The sequence below is a fragment of the Rosa chinensis genome, chromosome 4 (assembly GCF_002994745.2).
Source record: "Rosa chinensis cultivar Old Blush chromosome 4, RchiOBHm-V2, whole genome shotgun sequence".
Lineage (NCBI taxonomy): Eukaryota > Viridiplantae > Streptophyta > Magnoliopsida > Rosales > Rosaceae > Rosa > Rosa chinensis.
This window is the reverse complement of record NC_037091.1, coordinates 13,414,454-13,431,591: the sequence shown is the minus strand read 5'-3', so window position 1 is coordinate 13,431,591 and position 17,138 is coordinate 13,414,454. Positions and strand designations below refer to the sequence as shown.

General features: G+C 37.5%; 2 protein-coding genes across 4 annotated transcripts; one reads left to right on the top strand and one right to left on the bottom strand.

Moving 5' to 3' along the window:
• Positions 1-6,190: 6,190 nt before the first annotated feature.
• On the bottom strand, positions 6,191-8,274 carry LOC121052784. The gene is made up of 6 exons (XM_040518650.1): positions 8,213-8,274; positions 7,906-7,913; positions 7,677-7,749; positions 7,162-7,189; positions 6,888-6,959; positions 6,191-6,421 (listed from the first exon to the last, which is right to left on the bottom strand). The coding sequence occupies exons 1-6, from the start codon at positions 8,272-8,274 to the stop codon at positions 6,191-6,193; spliced, it is 474 nt and encodes a 157-aa protein (XP_040374584.1).
• Positions 8,275-13,775: 5,501 nt separating this feature from the next.
• LOC112199960 (alternative oxidase 3, mitochondrial) lies at positions 13,776-16,253 on the top strand. Of its 3 annotated transcripts, none has more exons than XR_005810396.1 (5): positions 13,776-14,200; positions 14,296-14,424; positions 15,129-15,617; positions 15,749-15,902; positions 15,988-16,253. XR_005810396.1 is itself a non-coding variant. In XM_024340955.2 (4 exons), the coding sequence occupies exons 1-4, from the start codon at positions 13,874-13,876 to the stop codon at positions 15,806-15,808; spliced, it is 1,005 nt and encodes a 334-aa protein (XP_024196723.1). In that variant the 5' UTR covers positions 13,776-13,873; the 3' UTR covers positions 15,809-16,211. The 3 variants fall into 3 exon arrangements, 1 of the variants encoding a protein (XP_024196723.1); XR_005810397.1 differs by having other exon boundaries at positions 15,749-15,907; XM_024340955.2 differs by having other exon boundaries at positions 15,749-16,211.
• The last annotated feature ends 885 nt before the right edge of the window (positions 16,254-17,138 follow it).

Here is a 17,138-nt window from a genome sequence, read left to right as displayed (position 1 = left end):
GAAAAGAAAAAAGTTATATTGAGATAATAGAGGTCTATTGAAGGTCTATTAAGAGGCAATAGACGGCTATTAGGGGGCAATAGACGGCTATTGGGGGGCAATACATGGCTGATAGTCGTCTATTGGGGGGCAATAGACGGATATTGGGGGCAATAGACATTTTGAATTGATGTAATCTCCTTGTTTTTTTTTCTGTAATCAAAGTTTTATTTGTCTAAATTTATGGAGATTAGTTCCCATTCTGGCAACTGAAAATCCTATTGGGGGGCAATACATGGTTGATAGTCATCTATTGGGGGCAATACATGGCTGATAGTCGTCTATTGGAGGGTAATAGACGTCTATTGGGGGGCAATAGAGGTTTATTGCCCATCTACTAGGGGGCAATAGCTGTCTATTGGGGGCAAAATAACTTTCCGGTGAGATTTTCAGCAAATTCCTGTGGGCGGCAGTAGGTGACCGAAATCCGGCGACCGGTGACCGGATTCCGGCGAAAGTTGGCCGGAATCCGGCGAACGTTGGCCGGATTCCGGCGACCGGTGACCGGATTCCGGCGACCGGTGACCGGATTCCGGCGGCCGGTGACGGGCTCCGGCGAAGTCTCCCATGGTTTCTCTCTCTTCTATTTTTTTTCTCTCTCTCTCTCTAAGTAACAAGGGGGTGAGGGTAAAATGGTATTAAAAAAAAATTAAAAACAAAAAAAAAGGTATTAGGGAAGACTCTCTTAGAGTGTATTGGGTAAGAGAGAATTAAAAAAACTTAATGGGGTAAGTGGGAAAAAAATCCCTAGAAATGGGGTAAATGGACAAAATCCCTAGAATCAAAAGACATGCTAGCTCTCCCTTAAGTGATGCTTCGCGGCTTCGCCCTTTAGTTCCTCGTTGACATCTCGACAAGTGGTAAAATTCTAAATAATCGTAACACACAAGCATTAGCCGTGAAGTTATAAATAAAAAGAGCGTCGACCCTAAAGTCGAATTATTTAGGTCATATGCCAAACAATCCTACTTAGTAATATAAAAAAGAACTTGAAGTCATTTGATTCAGCAACCCTCAACTAACGTAGGGTAGTCTTCTCCTTATCTGGCCAGTCGAAGTGCGCCATTTGCAAAAGCATCCTAGTAAGTCCACTCTGGAATTATACGTCGGAGTCTAGACTCCTTGACATATATATCCATCCTTACTGGAATTTTTCTCAATTCTTCTCTAAACTAGTTGGGAATCTTTAAATTATGTGCTAAGTAGTACTGGATTCTGTCAAGTTGGGTGTTGGTTAAGTTGGGCATCCTCTCTAAACTGGATTATACGTGCAAGAGGAGCCCTTCAGAATGATAGGGTTGAATGTATAAATGGGTTTTCTGCCAAGTTGGGTGTTGGTTCAGTAGTTGAAGCCGAACTTTGGGGGCTTTTGAAAAGAATGGAAGTGGCCTAACAAAATGGTTGTAGATTGTTGGAAATAGAAATTGATTCACTTGTTGCGGCCAAATTAATTGGTTCTCTGTTTGATTAATCATTTTCATCATCTTTATAGTCTTGTAGCAAATTGTCAGGAGCTTATGAGTAGAGATTGGAATGTGTCCCTTACCTATGTTTACAAAGAGTGTAAATTAGTGGCTGATTTGTTTGCAAATATTGATCGTGGTTATGAGCTTGACTGCAGATTCAGTAGCTCTTCCAGCTGCTGATGTTGTTCCTTTTATGGAAGCTGATCTATTAGGCTTATCTAAGCCATAATTAGTTGTGATTTAGGTCTTTCGTCCTTTACTTTCGGGCATCCTTGTGGTAAGAAAAAAAATAATGGGTCTCACATTAATATACACACACACACACACACACACACACACACACATATATATATATATATATATATATTAGTATGAGAGATTTTATACACACATCTCTACTTGTTTGATACACATACCAGTTTTTTGTAAAATTTCAAATCTCCTAACATCTTTATCACGTAGCTTCATATACACTAAACTTCCTGATCATGTCAAAATACGTACATATCTATATGTATTTAAAAGTTCAGTCGATCTTTACTTGTTTCATGTATAGTTTATGGTTATCATGAGAAGGCAGGCTTGCTAAACAACGATTGTCCTCTTTGTTTGCATTAAGAGGCATGAATGGAGTAGCAATTGTTCTTCTGCAATTTTGTGTATTTGTTGACGTTGGAAGGGTATTTAGCTACATGGGATTGAATGAGAAATGGGCGTTAATCAGAGAGGATATGGGTTAGCTTGGTTCAGAGAAATATGGGCTAGAGAGAGAAGAAAGATAGGAGAGATAAACGGTTTTTCAATGGGTGAGGACGTGAGGAAGAATGAGGAGGAAAAGAGAAAGGGTAAAGGAGGAAGATTAAGGAAAAAAGTGGCAAAAAATATTTAGAGATGTGTATTTAGGAAATTGGGATGTGCAAATAAAATTTCTCTATTAGTATAAGATCCAGTCCCACAATAATATATATATATATATATATATATATTTTATCCAGATCAGCGAAGCTCCGCTTTGAAGTTAAAGTGTGAAGTTCGAGTTTTGGGTCACTTTTCGATCGCATATCCACATCTCGACCGTTCAATTTTTAGGTACTAGTGTATAGATCATCACTGCAAATTTTCAGCCAAATTGATGTTCGTTAAGTTATCAAACACACTTAAACCAATTGACGAATTGAATCTGTCCAACCTGAACTATACTAGCTTTAAAGCAGTTATCAATGCTTTAATGATAATCAATTTGGCTGAAAATTTGCAAAGTTGATCTATACACTAGTGCGTAAAAACTGAAAGGTTGAGATGTGGATATGCGACCAAAAAGTGACCCTAAACTCGAACTTCACACTTTAATTTCAAAGAGGACTTTCGCTCTGGATAGGAACTGTATATATATATATATATATATATATATATATATATATGTATATATATATATATGTATATATATATATATACATATATATATATATATACATATATATATAAGTTTTGCTAGATTTTATCCGTCTTTATTACCTTTATGGCTGCAACTTTTTTAATAAATTAGAAAATAATCAGTAAATGAAACATTTAAATAACATTACGGATGGAGTAAAGCATATATAGCCATATGTTGAATGACAATGTCAGCCTTCAAAATCAAAAATGACACACTTCTTTTGAAGATGTTCTTAAGGAGTCATTTCGGATCCTTTTACTTTCTTATTATTCTTCCAACTCAAATTTTGATATTTGGCTTGTGTGCACGTATTGTTGTCAAGGAAGAGAAATATTATGTCCAAAATTTATCATACCACAGGGATTAATGGCTAACCCACAATCTTTGGGTGGTTGAAACTAGAGTCACTAAGCAAACAAAAATTAAATAAAGATAAAAAAAGAAGCTAATCTTAGGCACCAATAGCCTTAACAATGCTTGGTTTTGGTTAGAACCAAAGCCTAATCAAATGAATCAAAATTCATTCAATTTCATGATTTGATTTCCTAATTAACTAAATAAAATAAAATAAAATGCGACAACTACATTGCAAATAAATAAAGAAAATGAAAAGACTATAAATAGGGACGTTAGGGTGCTAGGATGGTTCTTTTACCCAAGTCCTATGTGCCGGAATCTAATCTAATGTTGATGCTAATTTTTAAATTAGGCGGTAGTCATAGCTAATGTGATTCAAGGCTCCAGGACGGAAACTTCATTTCATGGTATTCCTACTTCGATTCAAGGGTCGTAAAAACTCACTTGACATGGATTAGAGCCCGTTCAAGGGTCACTAACTCATATCAAGAGGCCTAAAGATTGAGGAGTTAGACTACTAAGCAATACGCTGGCGCAATCATGCAATGGATATAAGTCACCATGCTTATAACCATTAGGGTTTTTAGCTTAAGAATTAGAGAGGGTCAAGTTTTTAACTCTGTCCTAGACATGCTCAAATGACACACTATAGAGTTAACTAGGCTCCTAGACATGCATTTCTACCCAACAATAATTTATCGATATAAATATCCATTGTATATAAAATTACATCATTACATTAAATTGAATATCTTTTATACAAGATTTGAGCCAAGGCACACAACCCTCGTCTCCAAAAAGAATCTACTCACTTACTACCCATCATAATAGACATCAAAATACAACATAAAAATAAGAAACGAAGAAATGAAGAAGGCCTCCCTTATGAAAAATAAATGAAGTGCGGCGCCGCTAGCACTACTAGAATTTACCCAATGAGTGACAAACCACTTTTGTCAACTATTCTGAAAATTTCGTCACCTATAGGTATGGGTGACGAAAAAAGTTCGTCACCAGTTTCATCACATATAGTGCGTGACTGATTCCTTTAGGTCACGAAATGCTAATTTCGTCACTAAAATGGGTATGGGTGACTAAATAAATTAGTCACCCAATGTCTAACATTTCGTCACCCATTCTTTTTCAAATCCTATTCTTTTTTTATTTTTGCGCCCAATTTTTTTTTCTACCGCCAAATTTGACTATTGGTGATGAAAATAGTTCGTCACTATTTTTGAATCATTTTTAAATTCTGAATTTTGGTGCCAAAATTATTTTTACCCACCAAATGCAATACTATTTGTGCCAAATTAATTTCGTGTCTAATTATAAAATATTAGTTTACTTCTTTCTCCAAATATAGTATATATGAAAATTAATTTTAAATTAATAAATATATGTTTTCAACACTTTACAACAAGAAGTAATAGGTAAATAAGTAGCATAAATATATGTGAACATGCTTATTAGCCAGTACTTTACAAATATAATAACTTGAAAAGTTACATATCAGTGCCGAATGCATATGAAATTTCAAGGTATCATATTTACATCCAACTTGCATCCTGCCAAAAGCTATAAGGACATCATTTATCTCTGCTTCTTCATTGATCCAAACACCACCATTGCTGCCCCGATGCTGATGCATGAGACTTTCTCAACATAGGTCACATTTTAACCCTTCTACATTTGCCAATAACAAAGCAATTCAAAGCCCAAATAATGGTAATGAGAAAAGTATGGTATGTAGATACTCTAAAACAACTGCACAAAAATAGTTTGTCATTTGTAAAGAAGCTCCTCATCCTATTTCTATATTGTTTTTATATGTCAGCAAGACAGAACAAACTAAGGGATAAGTTTTCAAAGCAAATGAAACAAATCAATTAGACAAACATATTTGATAATAGAGTTCCAAAGAACCAACTAAAACAATCATCCCAAAGCATACCTCATTGATATAAAAAAATTAAAAAGACTTATAAGAACAAACCTGATGAAAATAATGTTGAATTTTCAATATCCTGTGACTTCTGCAAGCAGGAACTAGGACCTTTGGAACAACATGATGAACAAAATTCTTGGAAGGAACTATACATAATATGGAGATTAATGCAAGGTGGCAAGATTCATCAGACGAACTGCAATAAATGATCATAGTTTTGACTGAAATAGGAAGGAAACAAGAGACGTCCAGAAAGTCCAGCGAAAATGCATATCTGCACTTTAAACCTGAAATACTTATCAATTCATATAATCCAAGCGTGCCATGAACATTGTACATAAAGTAATTGCCAATATCAATTCTTTGAACTAAAATCACAATTGAATAAACAAAAGAGAAAATGTTACAAACAGTACCGAACTAAGGCTCATTCTTAACTTCAGTACCCGAGTATGAAAAACTATCACTTTAGTACCCCAAGTTTGAAGTCCGACCCAAGAATGGTACACGCCGTCCATCACGGCATTAACTAGCTAACCACGTTGCATATTTTGAGGGCCCTCATGGTTTGCCATGTAGCAAAGACTTAACGCTGTGATGGATGATGTGTACCATTCTTGGGTCGAACTTCAAACTTGGGGTACCAAAGTGATAGTTTTGCATAGTCAGGTACTGAAGTTAGGAGTCAGCCTAAGTTCGGGTACTGTTTGAAATATTTTCTCTAAACAAAATAAAAAAGAGTAATAGCAAACGTGGCCCAAATTTTGGCAATGAATATATGAGGGCATCTTCTATATCCATCCAACAACAGAACAAAAGGATGGGCTACTACCATAAGTGCAAAGAGATAAATGTCATTAAAAGCACAACCCCCAAACTTCTTAGACCATATTTACATCTGCAATTTAAAAATTAACAACAAATAAGTCAGTTAGATTTATAAGGCTAATAAGAAGGGTAAACACAGAAAAGTCTCAATAGAGAAACCTGGTAAGGCTTCATCAAGGGTTCTAGTTTCAACAAGTCCACATTGTACAACTGTATGCCTGGACGATTTATGCTGGTTATGCAATCTAACATCATTATAAGGTCTGACAAACTCCTCTTTGGCATCAACATTACACCATGATATCCCAACTGGCTTCCTTGGAATGCATAAAACACTATGATGAGCAGCTGAGTAAAAAGGAGAAAAACAGGGGCATCATAATGTGAGTTAAAACGAAAAAGAGAATATAAGAGCTAGTGAATCCATAAAGGAGGAGGAAGGAGCTCAATAGTCCATAGAAACATTCTCAACCATGTGCCTTACCCATAGAACATCTTTACATATATAAGAAATTACCAACGCTGATTCTAGAACAATACAACAAAAATAAGTACATTCAACACAAACTTTAGCAAAGCAACGTGGTTCCACAATCCTCACAGTACATCACACTGTCTGGTATTCCTTCCAATAGTTTTTAGATCACAATCCTAGCTAACATGCAAAAGTGGATACTACAAAGCTGAGAGATTGATATAAAGTCAAAAGTAAATGTTACACCAAAAAATAGTAGAACCAAATCTACTGCAATACGGAATTATATGATGGAGCCAAAATCCCATAAGATAATATGCTAAGAATGCATTGACTTACAATTACTAAGCTCTCCCAAAATGGACGTCTGCGCGGAAAGTACCCAATAGTTAGTCCCTTCTGAGTGAACAGCTGCATTATAAAGAAATTGTCTAAGCAATTTCAACACTAATACTTCAAAATTCCAAGATTTATGAGGTCAATTTCTAATTACTTGAGCTCTATTTTTCACACTATAAATTCTGATCAAAATACTAGTTTGGAAACTTGAAGGAAATTTGAAGAATCAGGCAAAGACAGGGAAGCAAAGTAAATTAGACGTAGAAGAACTCACCGGCAACAAAGACGACGTTAATGGCAACCTGGATTATTGCTTGTAACCTGATACATTAGAGTTAACCACAGAGAGAGTTAGCCCGAGATTATTTCAAACCAAGAAAAGCCTGAAAGATGAAAAAGAGAGAGGAGATAATTGGCACAGTCTAGCCTTATTACTCACTGAACTGAAAAGAAAAATGTAAAGCTTTTATATAATCCTCACAGAGCTTTCTTAACACTATGAGCTATTGTTTCTCTTTCTTCTTTCCCTAATATTTGAGCTATCTAATTAAGAGAACTGAAGTATAGAGAACATTTATTCACATATTGATAAAATCCAGCACACACACACACACACACACACACACATATGTGTGCATATCCCTAGCACTAAGATCTTCAGAAACAGTAACTTACAAAATCAGACAGAAACAACAAATAATCAAAAGCCACCAACGACCTAAAACATACAAAATACAAATTGCAAAAACTCACAAGCAAACACACTTTCGGGGTTTGGTAAACGCTTACAGTTTTGATCTGATTGCTGTAAACACATTAGAACCGTCTTTCTCAATCAAACCAAGAAACCCATCAATGCAATCTTTACACAGGATTGTCACATTAGGTTCACTCTCCAACCATTGCAGTTTTGCATATCAATTAAGGGTAGATTCAAATCCAAGCATTTTAGACAAAATGAAACAAGTTGGCACTCTATTTGCATAATTAAGAAAATGAAACAAGGTAAAATATATACCTGGCCATCTGCAATTATCAACAGAAACTTAACAAAACTATTGAATTTGCCCAAAATCCTTTCTAATTTCAGAAAAAGCCATACACATACTTTAGCAGAAAAGGCCCAACATTTTACGACTAATGAGAAGATTCAGAGAAATAAATTGTCCCAAAGAGGAAGGAGGACTCTAGTTTTTCGTCAAGGAGCAATCTATCTTACGAAATAAAGCCCATAAATTCTATATGTGAGAGAGACAGAGAAAGAGGTTTTGATTCAAATTTTATATATTCCCCAAATTATCAAGGCCTAGGCATCTTCAGCTTACCTAACAAGCTCTCTAAAGAACACCTCCTTGTGGCTGTATAGACTATGAACTATCAAATCCATTAGCCGACTGACTCGCAATTAGTTTCAAAGTCCTCAGTTTTCAATTCAAAACTCATAAACTAAAATCTCAAAAGCAAAAAAATGAAAATGAAAACTATAAACAGTCCCGACTATGAACAAAGCCCTATAATTTAAACCCAATGCATCCATTTAGATTGCCCATATAACAATAACACCACAAATCATCTAAAAGTCTAGAACTTTCAAAACCCAATTGAGTCAGAACCCAAAAAGAACCAAACTTTAGTACAAACAGAGAGAAACCCACCTCGGCTTGGTACTAGAATTCCTCACCGGGCGTATCGGTGACCTCTTTCTCGGCGATAGATTGAATGTCGGGACGAGTATGAAATTGTGAGGGAGACAGAGACAGACGGATTGCTAGCAATGGAGAAATCATCTCCGGAGATAAAGCCCATAAGTTATAAGAGATGAATCTTCAGAAAGTGAACAGCTATAAGGATTTGAAATCAGATCTCGCAGGAGACTTACCACAGATCCGAAAAATGTGAGACCACAAATCAACCACAGTGGAGATTTGGCAGCGAGTTGGAGACTGAGAGAGAGAGATCGCGGCGAAACTGCAGCAATGAGGTTTCGAGAAATTGGAACGATGATGGAGATTGTGAGTTGAAAGTAATGCAGATGGAGAGTAAAAGGTTAATGAGTATTGAGCGCAGACCCTAAAATTCTATGCAAAAAGCTTTTGGATATATTTTTTTTCCCTTATAAAAGATCAGTGCCAAAAAATTTCGACACTAACTATGGGCCCTCCGTCACAATAAATGGGGAACATTGTTGGTCCAAAGTACAAAAGTATGTGTGACGGAATTAAAAATTTTGTGACTCATTCCTACAATAGGTTACAAGTTTAAGGTTTGTCACCTATAGTTTTGTGACTAAAAGGGTAAATTCTTGTAGTGTAGGGGTAAGGGAAGAGATAAGGGGAAAATGGGCCATACGGTACCCGAACTTTGCCTCCTTATAACTTTTGGTACCTGAATTTTAAAAAATATCAATATGGTACCTGAGGTTCTCAATCCGACCAAAGATAGGTACCTAGAGCTGTTAGCTCCATAACGGAGGTTGCCACGTGGCAATTCTAAACTTAAAATGACCAATTTACCCTTTACTTTTTTTTTTCATTTTTATATAATAAAAAAAACAAAAAAAGTTTTTGTTTTACATGAATGCAAAAGATGAATGTTCATCGTCACTTCCTCCTTACTTATCAGTTCTTCTTTCTTACTTCTTCATTTCAATCATCCTTGAGAGCCAATGACAACAACAAAGAGATCTTGCCTCTCTTCAACTTTGAACCATCTTCTTCATGTTTCAGTCAAGAGAGAGAATCCAAACACACCTTATAAAGGCCAACCCAAATCGATCATCAAATTTCAAAGCTCTTCTTATCTTTCTGGGTTTCTTTCCACCTTTGCTTTTCTGGGTTTTCTTCCCCAACTTGATTCCAATCTTGTCCCACCTAGTTGACTTGAAACTAAAGAAAAATCAAACTCTTTCTAGCTACTTCTTTTTCTTCTCCCCCCCCTTCGCTTCTGTAAATCATATATGAAGCCGAGAAGCATCAAGATTTCGTTTCCGTTTCCGGTGTCGGAGCTGATGGCGTCGAATCTCATTCCAAGGTTGACAAGAACGATCAAGAATCCAAGTTGGGTCCTTCTGGTAAAGTGCTTGATACACTTTTCAAACCCAAAGACTTCCATTTGAATATCTTTGATTTGAAAATTTCTCAGAACTATGACTAGAAGCCAAGAAAGAAATTAATCAGAATTCAAGTCCTTCTTTTTCTTTTCGGCAACAGAGACTACACATTCATCATACTCCGCCCAAATTTGAAACAACACAGACAATCCTTTTTAGCCTATCACCTAAATTCTCATCTTTCTACAAATCAAGTATAACCAACATCCAAAGTAGTTGAATTTTCTTGTACTGAATTAAAATTGGGACAGAAACATTCATTGCAAAAAGATGGAACTGTCGCCTATGTCCTCTTAGAGGCCAGTGGAGGACATGGACTGCGGCGGTGGCGGCGGTCGAGTTAGACTCTATGGTGGGTCAGCGGGAAGGCTCTGTGGAGAGAATGAAAAGTGGCTGCGGTGGCAGGGAGGTGAGCCCAGTGGAGGAGAGGGGCAGATTAGGAGGGCGACAGAGTTGGAAGCAGAGGACGGTGGAGACGGCCAACTCACCATTCCAGAATTTGAGCTGTGAACAAAGACTAAGCTCTCAACAAAAATGAAGGAGAAGAATTGAGGCTTTGGAGTGAGTTTGAGTAAGAAAGAAATGGAGGACTCGATTCGGAGCTTGTGCAATTGCATAGCTTCATTCTGCAACCTCCTCCAGAGTAGCTGTGAGGTCCTCAAGGGAAGGGAACAAGAAGATAAGAAGAACATAGAAAGAACAGAGAGAGAGAGAGAAAAAAGAGGAAAAAATGATTAGATGAAAAAAAAATTAATTAATAAACAAATGGATGAAAATGCCTTTTTAAAATTGCCACCTGGTAACCTCCGTTACGGAGCTAACGGCTCTAGGTAGGTATCTTCGATCTGGTTGAGAACCTCAGTTACCGTATTGATATCTTTTGAAGTTCAGGTACTAAAAGTTATAAGAATGCAAAATTCAGGTACCGTGCAGACTATTTTCCCAAAAGATAAATAGGTCGATGCTATATGCATGGGGTCGTGGTGGTCTAGAGAGAGAACGAGTAATGTTGTAGTTGGTGTGTGGCTGCAGAGAAAAGGAATCTATTGCACGTGTCAGCAAGTGGGAGAGAAATGAAAAAACAAAGTGACCACGTGCATGCTGACAATCATGCTTAATTAACCATTCCAGATTGGTTAATTAGGCTGCTTACCTTTTGGTTCCTCTCATTAATCCTAATATTAAATTTTTTTTATAAGGCTTCCCGCACAACATTAAAGGAAATTGGACTTTGCTCCTTTGATAGCATTGATCATTGTTGACCAGCAGCATCGAATTTTTTTTTTCTCAACTTCATTTTGCTCCAATTTCACATTATTTTATCTCATTTTCGCAACTCAACTTATTTTTTACAAATAAAGTATTTTTTTTTAAAGAAATGTAGATTTCATTAATTAACGCATGCTAAGATGACTATTACATGTCCTTCTGCTACCTTCGACTAGACAGGTCAAGAAGTTGTAGTAAGAGAATTACTGTGATACATAGAGACAGACCACATATATTCGAACTAACCGCTCACTTATTTAAAAGCTATGTTCTAAAAATCGGCCTAGGCGGCAAGGAACCGCTCCGATTTTGGCCTAGGCGTTTCCCTTAGGCGCTGGGCTACTAGGCGGGCTAGGCGGTGGTGCTAGGCGGGGACTAGGCGGTGTTAGGCGGGGACTAGGCGGGCTAGGCGGTTCTAGGCGGAGCTTAGGCGATCATAAACCCTAATTTATTCTATATTTTGACTATTTTTATATTTATAATTAATTTTTAGACTTTAAATATTGTCATTTATATTATTATATGTCATTAAAATAATTTAAAAATTAAAAAAAAAAACTGCCTAGTCCCTGCCTAGGCCCGACTAGCGCCTAGCGTTTTTTAGAACCTTGTTTAAAAGTGAGCTAATAAATTATGAAGAATTGTAAGACATAGTATATAAGCCCCTACCGCACATACCTATATTTTTTTTCCTTGCCCTTCAAGCGTGGGCTAAGAGGGTTACCTGAGTACATTACACTCAGGAGCTCTTTAGTAGACACCATCTTGGCTAATATCTGCAAATCATCAGTGCCTGAAAAGAGAAGGCACCCTAGCACTCCATCATGAAATGGGCCTATAGATCCAAAGGTTCCAATTTAGGGTCCAAAAACCCAAAGCCCAATACTGGTCCAACCTTTGTCAAACCCCAAAAACCATAGACTCCATTTTGCTATGGACACCCCGAAAGGAGATGCCCACACTTTGAACCCGAAGGCCGGACCGACGACATTCAATTGCACCGCCACCATTGAATACGTCATAAGCTCGGTGACAACTGCAAACGAATGCAATAGTGTCCAAATTTGTTTCAAGTGTGACCCATTGATACGCACATTGCCGTATTCCTCTATAGTCCCAATCGGTGATAGCTTCGCCCTAGCTGTCCACGACACCCATCCCGATTTTCACCTCTTAAATGGCGCCCAATAGTTCCGAAAGGTGCACACCAGCTTCGGCGATAGTGTCGAGGATCTCCTGTGAAGACTTCTGGATCCTTGTAATCTGAGATCTTTCACCATGATTATCGATCTGGGGTTCACCAGTTCTGGTGTGGATGAACCGAGAGTCACCCACAAGTAGGCTTGCGAAGAACAAAACTCCGACATAGAGCAATAGGTTTGTAGACAAACATCGACGTTGGAGTGCAACTGGAAAACCTACGGCTGCGACCTTAGAGAGACACAAATCCCCAAAGCCTAGGCGGCTAGGGTTGAGGGACCGCATCATTTTTTTACATGTGACATTTGTGTAGTTATATCTTTTAGTATATGAGGATATAAATACAAATAACGTAATTGTGAATTCATTATATAATAATAATCATGAGAATAAATTTAATTCTAGTGTTTTAGATATGATTATATGCATTGATCATTGCTGACCAGTTTCGACTATTTCATCTTTTTTTATTTTGAAACTTCATTTTGCTCCAATTTCTCATTATTTTATCTCATTTTCACAACTCTACTTTTTTTATATATAAATAATATATAAATTAATTAATTATATAACAATTATCATAAAAATAAGCTTAATTCTAGTATTTTAGATTTGATTAAAATGCAAGTAATAATATTGCAATAACCCACAACATAAGCGCGCGTCTAATCAATATTGCAATAAGCTATGGAAGCAATTAACTTTACACTTTTGATGACTAAAGCTTGATGCGTTAATAAGCCTACACATGACCGAATCGAAAGTGCCGATCCCGTTAACTACCGGGACGAAAGTGACCAGAAGACGTCCAAACTTCTAGGAATGATATGAAAATATCAACTATAAAAGATCTTCCAAAGAAACGAACCTATTTACTTGGACATATTCCGTAGCCAGATTATTCTGACCAATGTGAAAGAAAATGATATGAAAATATCAACTATAAAAGATCTTCCAAATAAACGAACCTATTTCCTTGGACATATTCCGTAGCCAGATTATTCTGACCAATGTGAAAGAGAAAACTTTAATAGAACTTTGCTTCTCACAGCCACCAGTCAGCAACTTCCTTGAAACTCGTAATCTGTACACGTGTCAGTTTTACAGACTCCGACGTGGGTCGCAAGAAATTTAGTCGCACCACCCGTTTGACCGCACTAGCGTCAGCGACCATGCAACTCTTCTCCGTAAATCCAACATACACGGAATTTGGACAAAAGATTAGATTAGTCAAGTCAACTTCCTCAACCAGCTATTTCCCGGTTGGTTGATTCTAAGTTCCAAACTTCACCATATAAAATGCTGTAAGAACTTTCATTGATCTCATATCAAGCTAGAAAGGAATCACTGTTAGCAAAAGAAAAAACAAAACAATCCCAGATTTTCGGTTGACTTAGAATACTTTGAGATGAACCGGGTTGCGTTGAGGTCCGTGATCGGAGGTCTGCGCAGTGGCGGGGGCTGGAACCGGTACATTTCCACGGCGGCTGTTGCTAGGAATGTTGAGACAGCGGAGTTTCTGAAGCCGCAAAACGATGGCGTTCTTGGGGCGTTTCAGTGGAGGAGGATGATGAGCACAGGATCGGTTTCTGCTCAAACGTCGGAGGAGAAAGACCAGAAGGAGAGTGGAGCGAAGAAAGTGGATGATAGTATGGTGGTTTCGAATTACTGGGGGATTACGACGCCCAAGATTACTAGGGAGGATGGGACTGAGTGGCCATGGAATTGCTTTAGGGTAAGAGCACAGTGATTAAAGTTGTTAATTGTGTTTATGATCACTAATTTTAAGAGTGAATTTTGAAATTTGAAATTTGTGTTTTGTGAATGTAGCCATGGGAGAGTTATCAAGCGGACACCTCCATCGATCTGAGCAAGCATCATGTGCCCAAGACGTTTCAGGACAAAATTGCGTTCAGGACTGTCAAGTTTCTTCGAGTTCTATCTGATCTTTACTTCAAGGTGAGTTACCTTTGGTGCTTTTTTTTTTCCTTTCAAGTTATGGCTCTAAAAGATTTTATTGATTTGTCTGAGGCTTGTCGATTTAGTATTTTTAGAGTTTATGATTAGTTGACTAGAAGAGGAAGACAAACGATGACATGGTTGCAAGTAATTAATATAGAAAAGACTTGGGATATATATAGTGTCATTATATGATAAACTAGATTCACATGGTTGATCCCAAGTACAGATTTTTTGGTCTATTTCTTCAAGTCATCAATTACCCAACTCAAAGTCTTAAAGCACTAATTAGGGGATTTCTGTTGTACCTCACAAATGCAAATGTTTCTGGCTTTAGATATGCAAAGCAAAGTTTTCACTGAAATTGGTTAGGACAGGAAGCGAGTTCTGAAACCTGTTATTGAGGATGGTAGCTAATTAGCTTTTTGGTTTCAGATAACCTCAGAAATGAGCTAGCTTTCAGCATTCGTTTTGGTTTTCTGTCATCCATCTTCTTTTAGATAGACACTTGTAACTGTGAAAGGCATGTCAGGCTATGTTAGTTTTGACTTGTGTACCTACTGCTGCATATCTAGGCCTTTTTTCTGTTTAAGGAAATATAGTTGTTACAGTAGACCTTTGGTCACTCTAGGTAAAAATTAACGGTTGAAGCTTATATTCTTCTTTGTAATATGATCTCTCAAGTGATGAAATGCATAATGCAGGAGCGGCATGGATGCCACGCAATGATGTTGGAAACTATCGCAGCTGTCCCTGGCATGGTGGGAGGAATGGTGCTACACTTAAGATCTCTCCGCAAGTTTGAGCACAGTGGTGGTTGGATCAAAGCTTTACTTGAAGAAGCAGAGAATGAGAGGATGCACCTTATGACAGTAGTGGAACTTGTGAAGCCCGTGTGGCACGAGAGGCTACTGGTTCTGGCTGCGCAGGGGGTCTTCTTCAATGCCTTCTTTGTGCTCTATTTGCTTTCCCCCAAAGTGGCTCATAGGGTTACTGGGTATCTGGAGGAGGAAGCTGTAACCTCTTACACAGAATATTTGAAGGCTATCGAAAATGGCAAAATTGAAAATGTGCCGGCTCCTGCAATAGCCATTGACTATTGGAGGCTACCTAAAGATTCAACACTTCATGATGTTATTACTGTGATTCGTGCTGATGAAGCTCACCATAGGGATGTCAACCATTTTGCATCTGTGAGTAATTTTATATTTACAAGCTCGTTAGTACTGGTTTTAAAATTTTGTTACCAAGATGAGCTTTGCTTTCACTTGAAGTTTTGAGGCCCCTATAATGAGCACTAAAGCTGTCTGTTTTCCGCATGCAGGATATTCAATTTCAGGGAAAAGAATTGAGAGAAGCACCGGCGCCCATTGGTTATCATTGAAGAATAGAAATGAATTTTCAATCTGATATAATCTGTCCCGTCTTGTATATGGAGTCTATGATGTATACGCAGATTGTTTCTCAAATAGATCGATGTAATGTAAGCTGTATGTGATTCATCTTAATTTCGATTTGATTGTATCTCAAGGTCTTTACAATAGTTTATAACGATTATTTCAGAATGCCTGTGTCAAGACTCAAGCTTCTGTACGTATCAGTTCCAAATGCATACAGAGCATTATGCAATTCTACGATTTTCCAGATGATAGAAAGCGGATTTTCTAATCAAACTTTTGCTCTCAGTTAACGATTAATGTAAGTGTACATGAAAAGGTGGTACAGCTAACATTACTCTAAATTCCCAATTGGAATTTCTCTTTTTTTTAATATTCAATCATTTTGAAGTTTTGTCTGGTATGGAAGCACATGTTCAGTTTTAAGCTCAACATTTGTGCGTAGTACTGCATCTTGCTGGCTCTGCATTATCTTATGGTGTCTTTGAAATGGCAATTAAAAATTAAAAATTAATGGAGATCCAGATGATCTGATCGCTGTTTTCTGTTTGTTCAATTAGGTCATACAAGTATTGTTTTTCATGCTGATGAAGTTGACATATACAAATTCAATTATGTGAAAATGAATTTTTTTTTTTGGAAATTACTGGTCACTCCCTGTACTTTTAGGGCTTTAACAGTTCAGTTTCTATTATCTTAATTTTAACAAAGGATTAAATATTTGTTACTCCCTGTACTTTGCTCTAGAAAACAGTTCAGTCCATCACATTTTAAATTAAACAATTTACTCCTTATTCTCTCTAATTCTCACACAATAGGTCCAAAATGACCTAAAGTGACTATTATAACCCTTACTTCCTCTTTTTATTTCTCTCTCTTTTTTTTTTTTTAAAATTTTTCTCCCTTTTTTTATATTCTCTCTCTGTCTCTCTCTCCCCTCCCCCCCAAAACAAAATCCGTAAAACTCTCTCAGCTTTCTCTCTTGCCAGAGCCACTCTTGGCCTTGGATCGGAGCTCAACAGAGAACACAACCATAGCTTCCCCTTTTCCAACAGAATCTCATTGTTTCCTCCAAGTCTAGAATTCAAGAACACGAGACGAAAGGATTCTACCATCGAAGTTCATGGCGGAGCGGAGGGGGGTTCAACGCCAATGGAGGCGTGTGTAGCGTCGTCTAGTGTCGGTGGCTAGTGAGACTTCAAAGGTAGGATGGCTGATGTTTGCTGGGTCGAGTGATGGTGGCAGTGGTAAGGCGGTGACCGGAAGTCGAAGAAAACAGGAGAGTAGAGGTGTCGAAGATTTGAGGCGAGCTTGTGG